The sequence below is a fragment of the Heptranchias perlo genome, chromosome 2, assembly GCF_035084215.1.
Source record: "Heptranchias perlo isolate sHepPer1 chromosome 2, sHepPer1.hap1, whole genome shotgun sequence".
In the NCBI taxonomy this organism is placed as follows: Eukaryota; Metazoa; Chordata; class Chondrichthyes; order Hexanchiformes; family Hexanchidae; genus Heptranchias; species Heptranchias perlo.
Genome location: NC_090326.1, coordinates 70,235,131 through 70,248,584, shown reverse-complemented (window position 1 = coordinate 70,248,584; position 13,454 = coordinate 70,235,131). Strand labels below are relative to the sequence as shown.

The following is a 13,454-nucleotide window of genomic DNA, read 5'->3' as shown; positions in this document are numbered from 1 at the left end:
GCTGCAGTCCAGCAGAGCATTGTACAGTTTTATCATGACATCTTCTGACTTGTGCTTTAGTGAATGAGCAATATAATTCAGCATTCAGCTTCACAGCAAATGGAGACAAAACACTGAGTCTATAGTGGTATTGCACTTCTTTTAAAAATAGTAGTATGGTGTATTGCCTGTAAACACACACATTGGTAGGGTCAACTATTATCTGTTGATAGTTATTTATTCAAAGCAGAAGGTGTGATCTCAAAGCTTTTGATGTGATTGCTTTCATGACTTTTTTTCAAATATAGAAATCTCACGATTTCTTTGATATTTATTTTGAAGGGTAGAGCAGGTTTATCTGGCCCCCATGGAATGCCAGGGCCAGCTGGATCGCCAGGACCAATTGGGCCTAAGGTAAGGACTTCCTGGATTCATGTAGATGCACTCCACACAGAGGTAGACTGCCTTCCTCTTAATCAGGTCCAATGGTTTCAAATTTAGGAATGCCAGACAAAATGTTGAGATCAAGTTACCAACCTGGTTAATCCTAGAAACTAATTAGTGTACTGGACAATAACAATAAAAATTGTTTAGCCAATATGACCAACTCCAATCACTTTTACATTTTAGCAAATAGCTGACATGGAAAAGTTTAAAAATAAAATTTAAATTTGGACTGTGTGGGAACCTTTTTCAAGTTTACTGTTCAGTTAGTGACCTTTTCAGTGGCTGTGACCTCTTTATTTTCAGAGGCAGTGTAATACAACTGCAATGCCACTTTTCAAATTCATGCTGTCTCTTAAATATTGACCTATAGACAATAGGTGGTTTATAAAACTGTAATTCAATCCAAAGGGTTTGATAACATCATAAACCATGACAGCGTGGGATTGAATCAGTGGCAGCTATTTGTTGTTGCAGGTAATGTGCACTGTATTCTGAACAAATATTGTTGCTATTTTTCTTACTGTGGTGTGGTGAGTGCAGAGGGTGATTGAGTCCCTGGTGTACAATCATCTACCTGATAGAGTAGCAATGCTAATCATCAAACAGTGGCATGATAATTTACATTTGTTGGGGGAGGGGAGAAATTGCATGACCAATAAGCAAACCATTTATTAACTATTATAAAACAAATGTCAGATAAAATGCAGCACTATTGTTTCCAAACATATTTTAGGGAGATTGCTTTAAATGGGCATTATATTTGCGGAAAAAATGTTTCGGCACACCTTTTGTTATTTAGGTCGAGGCAGATGAGCCAGCAGAACTGTGTATCAAAAGATCACGAACAACTGATACAATGGGGCTGAATTTCCTCCCCATTTTCAGATGGGAACAGGGTGATAATGCAGGAAAAATGGCAGTGCACTGCTTACAACCCAGTTCCCACTGCCATTTCCATCCAGTCTTGATAATAGGTGGCCAGGGCACCCGCCCCTTTCAAGCAAGTACTTCATTAAGATATGCAAATTGGGTCCTGTGACATACATAGGACCCCCATGTCAGGTACCATTGGAACTGGGTGTAGAACAGCCTAACCAGCAATCGTTAAAGGGACTGCTGCAGGCGCTCCGTAAACACTAAAAAACCACTGTGACATTGAGTCTTGTGGGGCCAGGAGGAGCATGAATAATCCACCTGGCCTCACAAAAACCTGTTTCCTTCCCGGGATTGCCTCTTCCCCTTTAAGATCCCGCTTCCATCTCAGTGGTGCGGAGGAGCTGCTGCGTTCCCACCCCCATGCTGCGATCAGTGCGCTGTGTGTCAGCGCTCATTCAGCACTGCCAGCTCTCCAAAATTATTGTAATGAGGCCCGGCTACAAAAATTGGTTGAGCCACTTATTGATTCCATTGGGCAAGCGGTGGGCTCGTAATGTCCATATCCCACCCCATGGAATCAGACACATGGGGGATGATTTTAAACCCCAAGAACGGGTGGGTTGGGGGTGGTGGGAGTTGAAAATAGTTGTTATTTTGGCTCACAACCGCAAAATTTTCCAACTTTGCATTCCCAATTTTAAACCCCAACCCACCCGTTCTTGGGGTTTAAAATCACCCCCATGAAAATTTATCCCTAAGTGTTTCATTGCTGCTTACATAATTACACACTGTGCTTGAAAACAAATAAGAAAATGTTTGTCAATTACTTTTCCCTAAAGACACTGTCCCTTTCATTGTTCCAAAGGAAAAATCATTTATATGGAATTGCAGATAATTATTTTGTTGCACTCAGTGATATTTGTGACATTCCGAGCTTAGAACCTAGTAATATCTGGCTTGCCACATGCTGTCATCTTGAACTGTTGTCCGGGCTCTGTTTGTGCCATTACAATGCAAATAGTTAGTGCTAACTATAATGACTCATTTCTGCTTCCTACTTTAAGGGTGAAATGGGTGATCTAGGATTAATGGGATTGCCAGGTGCAAGAGGACCAATGGGCCCTAAGGTTTGTAATTTCCACTTCCTGTATTTCTCTTAATACCAGAAATGCTTAGCATAGTATCCAGTAATTGAAAGAAAGCAAGTGCCTCCAGAGCCTGCAACATTTTGGAACTAAATGTGGTTGTACAGGATCAGACACATTAGCTTCATTTTGATGTCAGGTGAGATGTTGCCTATGTGATTATTACTCAGATATTTCTCTCATTTTCAATGCCAAAGACCACTCCCGTTGGCAAGCCCTTGCTCCCTATGAACCAGAGTGTGTCTTTATACACACAAAATAAGCTTGTATCTTATACTATCAGAACAAAAGAAAGAATGACGCATTTATATATCACCTTATCACATCTCTGGGAAAAATTACTTTGAACTGCACTGACTGATGTTACATACATAAATGGAACATCCATTTGTGCATTCCAAGATCCCGCTAATTGCACAATCAGTTAATTTGATGTTGGGTGTTGCTTAAGGGAGGAATGTTGGCCAGGACACTAAGGGATCTCCCGGCTCTTCAAATAGTGCCATGTGATTGTTAACATTTTTACCATCAACCACTGGAACAGGCTTAAAATCTCATTCAAAGGACAGCATCTTTGACAATGCAACATTCCCTCAGTATTGCATTGAAGACTGCATACGTTATGTACTCAAATCACAGAATAATCTGACATTAGAATAGGGACTAGAGCAAACCTAATACTTCGCACCTAACGCCAACCTAATTTAGTTGCTTTAATTTCAAGCTCTCTGCTCAGTTCTTTAGTCCATGAAACAAGACTCGTCAATGTTTAAGACGCAAGATCCATGAAGACAGAAAATCTGCTTTCCATGAAAATAGCTGAGAGATAGGTGATATGACATGAGTACCTCTTAGATTTGGGCTTGAACATGCACGAATGATCAAAACACTCTAGGGCATTTCCCCAGTTGCCTATTATACTGTTGTATTTTTGCCAGGCCCTCAACAGACTTACTGAAAGTCTTGTCAGATCCCTATATAACTCATCGAGGAATGAAGTTTACTCTATATATTGCAACTAATGTGCCATTTAGTCAGAGCCAGTGAAGCTGATGTACAGCAACAATCAGCTGTTCTTTTGAGACAGGTATAGCAGCTCTCACTAAATTTACTTGTAACGCATCTGAATGGCATCTACATGCTGCGGAAAGCTATCTATAGTGCACTCTCAATGGAAAAAGGCAGCTTGTTCCTACAGTCAAAATGGAGATCAAGTTGTTTTTGTAATGTATATGCAAAAACAGATGCACGCTGATTAAAATGTGTCGTCACAACTACACAGGAATTGTAGATTGGATTGGTCAGAGCACAGCTATTGCATCTAATAGGAACAACTAAAAGTCACATCCTTGATGAGACCAAACAATGGCTTTGTAATCAGCCAAAAACATCTTTGTTATTGTCACAATTGACAGTCTAGGATTATAAGGGAGACATCATTTGGTCTCAAAATATTATAAAGCTAATCTAGGCGTGTAAAGAATTATTAAAAATAATTAATATTTTTCAAAAGTACTTAGGAGTGATCACATGGCTGTAATCCAATCATGGAGTTCAGATGACGTCATGAATTGTGAGAGAGATATTCAAGTCGTCTATGACCAAAACCTGAACCCTGAGATTGGCTTACAGTTTTCAAATGACTCCCTGATGTCTTACCATTTATAACATACAGTTTCAATTTAACATGTGGGGGAAGGGGTTGGGTATTTTGGTTTTAGTCCATTTTTGTGCTACCAGTGGCCGTCAGTGCAGATGCCAATTGTCAGTGTGCTCCGTGTCCTTGAAACACAATGAGGCTCATACAAGAGGATTTACGAGTGCGGCTGGAATTTTCACTCAGCGGGGTAAAGTTCTGTCCTGTAACATCATTACTGCTGATTTATAAACTATCAATCTGCATTACTCTATTTGTAGGTTATATTAGTATTTTCAAAATCTGAAGAGAAAATAATCTCATTCATTTATGAAATGAATATGATTTTCCAAGGATTGTGAAAGTATTTCACCATCACTAACAAATTACACTTGATTGTTTAATCACTTCCTTGTACAAGACATTTGGTAAGAGATTATTAGCAAAGATCAACATGCACAGAATTGGAGGTAACCTCGTGACATGGGTTGATAATTGGGAGGGTACGAGGCAGACAGTAGGGATAAAGGGAACAATCTCTGATTGGTGGGATGTGACAAGTGGTATTCCCCAGGGATCTGTACTGGGGCCTGAGCTTTTCACCATTATATATTTATGACTTGGATGAAGGAATAGAGAGTTGTATATCCATGTTTGCAGATGACACTAAGTTAATAGGCACAGTAAATTGTGTCGATGGGAGCAGGAAATTGCAAATGGACATAGACATAGAAACGTAGACAATAGCAGGCCAGGAGTAGGCCACTCGGCCCTTCGAGCCTGCTCCACCATTCAATATAATCATGGCTGATCCTCTATCTCAACACCATTATTCCCGCTCTCTCCCCATACCCCTTGATGCCATTTGTGTCTAGAAATCTATCTAGCTCCTTCTTAAATATATTCAGTGACTTGGCCTCCACAACCTTCTGTGGTCAAGAATTCCACAGGTTCACCACCCTCTGAGTGAAGAAATTTATCCTCATCTTAGTCCTAAGTGTCCTACCCTATATCCTGAGACTGTGACCCCTCGTTCTGGACCCCCCAGCCAGGGTAAACATCCTCCCTGCATCCAGTCTGTCCAGCCCTGTCAGAATTTTGTATATTTCAATGAGATCCCCTCTCATTCTTCTAAACTCGAGTGAATACAGTCCGAGTCGACCCAATCTCTCCTCATATGACAGTCCTGCCATCCCAGGAATCAGTCTGGTGAACCTTCGCTGCACTCCCTCTATGGCAAGTATATCCTTTCTCAGGTAACGAGACCAAAACTGCACACAATACTCCAGGTGTGGTCTCTCCAAGGCCCTGTATAACTGCAGTAAGACATCCTTGCTCCTGTACTCAAATCCTCTTGCAATGAAGGCCAACCTACCATTTGCCTTCCTAACTGCTTGCTGCACTTGCATGTTTGCTTTCAGTGACTGGTGTACAAGGACACCCAGGTCCCTTTGTACATCAACATTCCCCAAACTGTCACCATTTAAATAATACTGTGCCTTTCTGCTTTTCCTTCCGAAGTGGATAATGTCACATTTATCCACATTATACTGCATCTGCCATGTATTTGCCCACTCAATCAACTTGTCTAAATCGCCTTGAAGCTTCTTTGCATTCTCCTCACAACTCACGATCCCACCTAGTTTTGTGTCATCAGCAAACTTGGAAATATTACATTTGGATCCCTCATCCAAATCATTGATATATATTGTGAATAGCTGGGGCCCAAGTACTGATCCCTGCGGTACCCCACTAGTCACTGCCTGCCACCCTGAAAAAGATCCATTTATTCCTACTCTCTGTTAAGCAATTTTCAATCCATGCCAGTATATTATCCCCAATCCCATCTGCTTTAATCTTGCACGCTAACCTCTTATGTGGGACTTTGTCAAAGGCCTTCTGAAAATCTAAATAAACCACATCCCTTATCTATTCTACCAGTTACATCCTCAAAAAACTCCAGTAGGTTTGTCAAACATGATTTCCCTTTCATAAATCCATGTTGACTTTGTCTAATCCAGTTGATATTTTCTAGGTGTCCTGTTATCACATCCTTCATAATAGACTCTAGCGTTTTCCCTTCTACTGATGTTAGGCTAACTGGTCTGTAGTTCCCTGTTTTCTCTCTCCCTCCTTTTTTAAATAGTGGGGTTACATTTGCCACCCTCCAATCTGCAGGAACTGTTGCATAATCTATAGACTTTTGGAAGATGACAACTAATGCATCCACTATTTCCATGGCTACCTCTTTTAGTACTCTGGGATGCAGATTATCAGGTCCTGGGGATTTATCGGCTTTCAGTCCCACTAATTTCTTCTGCACTTTTTTTTACTATTACTAATTTCCTTTTATTCCTCCTTCTCACTAGTCCCTTGGTTCCCTGCCATTTCTGGGAAGTTATTTGTATCCTCTTCTGTGAAGACAGAACCAAAGTATTTGTTTAATTACTCTGCCATTTCCTTGTTCCCCATTATAAATTCTCCCGTTTCTGACTGTAAGGGACCTACATTTGTCTTCACTAATCTTTTTCTTTTTACATACTTGTAGAAGCTTTTACTGTCCACTTTTATGTTCCTTGCAAGTTTACTCTCATACTCTATTTTTCCCATTTTAATCAATCTCTTGGTCCTTTTGTGCTGAATTCTAAACTGCTCCCAATCCTCAGGCTTGCTACTTTTTCTGGCAACTTTATATGACTCCTCTTAGGATCTAATACTATCCTTAATTTCTTTTGTTAGCCATGGTTAGGCCACATTTCCTTTTGTGTTTTTGCGCCAGAAAGGAATATATAATTGTTGCAATTCATGCATTCGTTCCTTAAATGTTAGCCATTGCCTATCCACCGTCATGCCTTTAGACAGATTAAGTGAGTAGGCAAACTATGGCAGATGGAGTTCAGTGTGGGGAAAAGTAAGGTTCTGGACCCAAGAAAGACAAATCAAAATATTTTCTTAATGGTGAGAGACTAGGAGCTGTGGAGGAGCAAAGGGATTTAGGTGTCCATGTACACAAATCACACAGGGACAGAAAGTAATCAAAATGGCTAATTAAATATTGGCCTTTATCTCAAGGGGGTTGGAATACAAAAGTGAGGAAGTGATGCTTCAGTTGTATGGAGCCTTGGTCAAACTCCATCTGGAGTACTGCGTCCAGTTTTGGTCACCAAACCTCAGGAATGATTTATCGGCCTTGGAAGGGGTACAGCATAGATTCACCAGAATGATACCAGGAATTAAACATTAACTTATGACGACTGATTGCATAAATGTAATTTGCATTCCCTTGAGTTTAGAAGGTTAAGAGATGATCTAATCAAGGTGTTTAAAATGATAAAAGGATTCGATACAGAGAAATGATTTTCTCTGGTGGAAGAACTCAGAACAAAAGAGCATAATCTTAAAATTAGAGCTAGGAGTGAAATCAAGAAGCATTTCTTCACACAAACGGAAATCTGGAAAACTCTCCCCCAAAATGCTGTGGATGCTGGTTCAATTGAAATTTTCAAGACTGAGATTGATAGATTTTTTTTAGGTAAGGGTATCGGGAAAATCTGACTGTGCATATCAATGCACATTGGGAGAAAGGAACCATAAGAAATTATAATGATTCGTGTCCATATTATAGAGGAATGTTAATCCCTTGACTGAAGATAAGAGATAATTAATTGCATTTTTATTCATTTTTTTTTCTAGGGTTTAATTGGACAAAAAGGTGAAAAGGTCAGTAAATCATTAAAAAGACATTAACTAATCTTTTATAATACCTTATTTTTGAAATCTACCTTCAACTTCCCAATGGCTCAATGGGGTTAAGACAGAGAGTAGCTGAATCAATCAGAGCAGGAAGGTGCCAGGTTCAATCCCTGGTCTGTGCTGATTTCTGCTATGGCATGAGCAGGCTGCTACTATTGGCTTCAATGTCCCTGTATTAAGGACGGGATGATTGATTTGGGTTTTTAGTCCTGATTGTTATCCAACTACCTGGAAGTGGATGTCAGGTTAGAACAGGATCAAATAGCCTGTTAACACTCACCAAGTCGGCTCAAGCATATATAATGGCTGTTTTGGAGAATGCCCAGTGCATCCTCTAGGGTAACTGTACCAGCACCTTCTGGACAGGCGGAGAGAAAACCACGGAGGAAAATGAAAAAAAATAATTGTTCATCACATTCAAATATTATTTCTAATTATATTTATTTGTTCTCTGCAAAGGACAGGCTAACAATTTTAAAAATAATGCATTCTAACAAAATGTGCTTTTTGCAGGGGATAATAGGTGAAAGGGGTCAACAAGGAATCAAAGGAGAAATGGTAAGAGCCATTGTCATATAGTCTGTAGTGTAGATTATGGCATATATTATATTTATTATTTGTCCTATTTTGTTATGCTGACGTTATACAGTATGGAATGTATTGTGACTTGAGAAATAGAACAGTAAATGCGAAAAGCTTCTCTGACAAGATGTCTGATCCCCAGAATCTCTCTTTAAATTTCAGGGTGTCATGGGTCTTCCTGGAATGCTGGGACAGAAAGTGAGTTCCTATCATGATTTACATATTACATTAAAAATAGAAGAGTTAAAGCTGGTTATAATTGGCTCAATGCATCATATCCTGCCAATAGAGCAACCGCAAGAAATCAAAGACGGAGAAGGTGATAGAGATAAGATTGAAAATAGGAAAAGTGACAATTGGAAGTAGAAAATGAATAAAGTAAAAGGAGAATACAATGAATCCAATGTTTTCTCAGCCTGACTATTTACTACCCAGTACAGAAGACAATGAGAATGAGTAATTTTAAATAATAATAGTAGCCTACTTTATAGACTGAAAATGACTGTCAGCATTAGTTGTCATGCCTGTGTTATAGTGCAGTAATTTTGGGGTGCTGTATATCGCACAGTTACCACCTATTTAATGAAAGTTGCCAAATTGCAGGTCAGAGGACATGCTTCTATGTGTTATTTTTGTTAGGGTAATTGAGTTTATTATTGCCAGCGTAATAATAATTGGCGTAGAAAGTGATCATTTTGCAAGTTAATAACTTGCATGTGCGGTGCATTGCTGGTCCCCATATGAAACTGGCTTCATCATCCCTCACTCTTTTAATGCTGTTCCAGCCAATGATGTGAAGAGTAGACAAGAATCTGAATTGTGCAGGGGCCACCTCCTGTATGTTCACAGCAGCAAGGGCCACCTTGCAAGTGAAAATATTGTGTGAATATATTGCACATAGAGCAGTGACAATGTTATAGGTCTCCACAGCGTCAGGGGCATACTGCATGCTATAAATTAAAGATATATATTCCTTGTGTGAAGGCCCTTAAAATTATTGCTGTGCACACAGGTTGCCATATATCCTTCCTAATTGTAACTATACTCTATATCTAAGTTTCTCCATTCATGCAAAGTATTCTATGCCCAGGTACTATTGTGCCAGTACTGCATCTGGGCAACCTCCTCTTACTGCTTCATCTCTTCGAGGATGAAAGGATTAAAATGCTGGCAGAGATGATTTTCTTGCATATCTACTTGTGGCAGGTGCTTGTGATGTGTAACCACCTTAGCAGATTTCTTCAGGCCTGATATATTTTCCTGGACACAGCGTTTATTCTTTTACCTCCTTCCTCCTATGCCAGCTGCACCAGACACTTGGTGCTTCTTAGTAAGCCGGGTGCCCATCAAACCCACAAAGTGTGTTCTTCTTCTCCCTAATTCCTTCCTGCAGAGCTTTCACCATTTTGTCAGTAAACGTGGTTTTCCTTTACCTGCAATAATCAATCCTTCATGAATATTGCTGAGTCTTAACTGCCCCTGGCTTCCAGCACAATTGCAGCTGTTCAAATGGCTCATTATTGAAGTTCATGCAGATAGTCTAGATTATTGATTCTGCTTTATTAGATGGCCTGCTGTGTGGGCATTTTAGTGTTGCTCCAGGAAAAAAGTAAAATGGGGAATTAACTATCAAGATTGGTAGCTCTCAGAAAATTAAGCAAAGTTCAGTTAACCCCTCAACAGTATTGAAATAGCCATTTCTAAGCTTATGCCTTAATAGACACCTGTGGGTGTCTCCTGTACCTTCTCGGCAATGAAAGGCTTTAGTTGGCACACGATGGTGATTTAAATGTTAAAATCTCCCCCTCCTCCCCCTCTGCCCCCAACCCACCCTTCATACACATACACACCTAGTGACTCTTACCCCCCCCCCCATTCCTACCCTCCATACACATACATACCTAGTCCCTCTCTCCACCACCCCCACCCTCCATACACATACATACCTAGTCCCTCTCTCCACCACCCCCACCCTCCATACACATACATACCTAGTGCCTCTCTCCACCACCCCCACCCTCCATACACATACATACCTAGTCCCTCTCTCCACCACCCCCACCCTCCATACACATACACACCTAGTCCCTCTCTCCACCACCCCCACCCTCCATACACATACACACCTAGTGCCTCTCTCCACCACCCCCACCCTCCATACACATACACACCTAGTGCCTCTCTCCACCACCCCCACCCTCCATACACATACACACCTAGTGCCTCTCTCCACCACCCCCACCCTCCATACACATACACACCTAGTGCCTCTCTCCACCACCCCCACCCTCCATACACATACATACCTAGTGCCTCTCTCCACCACCCCCACCCTCCATACACATACATACCTAGTCCCTCTCTCCACCACCCCCACCCTCCATACACATACATACCTAGTCCCTCTCTCCACCACCCCCACCCTCCATACACATACATACCTAGTCCCTCTCTCCACCACCCCCACCCTCCATACACATACACACCTAGTGCCTCTCTCCACCACCCCCACCCTCCATACACATACACACCTAGTGCCTCTCTCCACCACCCCCACCCTCCATACACATACACACCTAGTGCCTCTCTCCACCACCCCCACCCTCCATACACATACACACCTAGTCCCTCTCTCCACCACCCCCACCCTCCATACACATACATACCTAGTGCCTCTCTCCACCACCCCCACCCTCCATACACATACACACCTAGTCCCTCTCTCCACCACCCCCACCCTCCATACACATACATACCTAGTCCCTCTCTCCACCACCCCCACCCTCCATACACATACACACCTAGTGCCTCTCTCCACCACCCCCACCCTCCATACACATACACACCTAGTGCCTCTCTCCACCACCCCCACCCTCCATACACATACACACCTAGTGCCTCTCTCCACCACCCCCACCCTCCATACACATACATACCTAGTGCCTCTCTCCACCACCCCCACCCTCCATACACATACACACCTAGTGCCTCTCTCCACCACCCCCACCCTCCATACACATACATACCTAGTCCCTCTCTCCACCACCCCCACCCTCCATACACATACATACCTAGTCCCTCTCTCCACCACCCCCACCCTCCATACACATACATACCTAGTGCCTCTCTCCACCACCCCCACCCTCCATACACATACATACCTAGTCCCTCTCTCCACCACCCCCACCCTCCATACACATACACACCTAGTGCCTCTCTCCACCACCCCCACCCTCCATACACATACATACCTAGTCCCTCTCTCCACCACCCCCACCCTCCATACACATACATACCTAGTCCCTCTCTCCACCACCCCCACCCTCCATACACATACATACCTAGTGCCTCTCTCCACCACCCCCACCCTCCATACACATACATACCTAGTGCCTCTCTCCACCACCCCCACCCTCCATACACATACATACCTAGTGCCTCTCTCCACCACCCCCACCCTCCATACACATACACACCTAGTGCCTCTCTCCACCACCCCCACCCTCCATACACATACACACCTAGTCCCTCTCTCCACCACCCCCACCCTCCATACACATACATACCTAGTGCCTCTCTCCACCACCCCCACCCTCCATACACATACATACCTAGTGCCTCTCTCCACCACCCCCACCCTCCATACACATACATACCTAGTCCCTCTCTCCACCACCCCCACCCTCCATACACATACACACCTAGTCCCTCTCTCCACCACCCCCACCCTCCATACACATACATACCTAGTCCCTCTCTCCACCACCCCCACCCTCCATACACATACATACCTAGTCCCTCTCTCCACCACCCCCACCCTCCATACACATACATACCTAGTGCCTCTCTCCACCACCCCCACCCTCCATACACATACACACCTAGTGCCTCTCTCCACCACCCCCACCCTCCATACACATACATACCTAGTCCCTCTCTCCACCACCCCCACCCTCCATACACATACATACCTAGTGCCTCTCTCCACCACCCCCACCCTCCATACACATACATACCTAGTCCCTCTCTCCACCACCCCCACCCTCCATACACATACATACCTAGTCCCTCTCTCCACCACCCCCACCCTCCATACACATACATACCTAGTCCCTCTCTCCACCACCCCCACCCTCCATACACATACATACCTAGTCCCTCTCTCCACCACCCCCACCCTCCATACACATACACACCTAGTCCCTCTCTCCACCACCCCCACCCTCCATACACATACACACCTAGTCCCTCTCTCCACCACCCCCACCCTCCATACACATACACACCTAGTGCCTCTCTCCACCACCCCCACCCTCCATACACATACACACCTAGTCCCTCTCTCCACCACCCCCACCCTCCATACACATACATACCTAGTCCCTCTCTCCACCACCCCCACCCTCCATACACATACACACCTAGTGCCTCTCTCCACCACCCCCACCCTCCATACACATACATACCTAGTGCCTCTCTCCACCACCCCCACCCTCCATACACATACATACCTAGTCCCTCTCTCCACCACCCCCACCCTCCATACACATACATACCTAGTCCCTCTCTCCACCACCCCCACCCTCCATACACATACACACCTAGTGCCTCTCTCCACCACCCCCACCCTCCATACACATACATACCTAGTCCCTCTCTCCACCACCCCCACCCTCCATACACATACATACCTAGTGCCTCTCTCCACCACCCCCACCCTCCATACACATACACACCTAGTGCCTCTCTCCACCACCCCCACCCTCCATACACATACATACCTAGTGCCTCTCTCCACCACCCCCACCCTCCATACACATACATACCTAATCCCTCTCTCCACCACCCCCACCCTCCATACACATACATACCTAGTCCCTCTCTCCACCACCCCCACCCTCCATACACATACACACCTAGTGCCTCTCTCCACCACCCCCACCCTCCATACACATACATACCTAGTGCCTCTCTCCACCACCCCCACCCTCCATACACATACACACCTAGTCCCTCTCTCCACCACCCCCACCCTC

General features: G+C 43.8%; 1 protein-coding gene across 2 annotated transcripts in view; it reads left to right on the top strand.

The window, feature by feature from the left end:
* The window catches only part of colq (collagen-like tail subunit (single strand of homotrimer) of asymmetric acetylcholinesterase), a 95,368-nt gene that overhangs the window by 38,093 nt on the left and 43,821 nt on the right, over positions 1 to 13,454 (top strand). For both annotated transcript variants that reach the window (XM_068002687.1, XM_068002679.1), the window contains 5 exons: positions 322 to 393; positions 2,367 to 2,429; positions 7,777 to 7,803; positions 8,350 to 8,394; positions 8,581 to 8,616. In XM_068002687.1, coding sequence (XP_067858788.1) covers positions 322 to 393; positions 2,367 to 2,429; positions 7,777 to 7,803; positions 8,350 to 8,394; positions 8,581 to 8,616 — 243 coding nt within the window. The remainder of the gene's footprint in view (positions 1 to 321; positions 394 to 2,366; positions 2,430 to 7,776; positions 7,804 to 8,349; positions 8,395 to 8,580; positions 8,617 to 13,454) is intronic.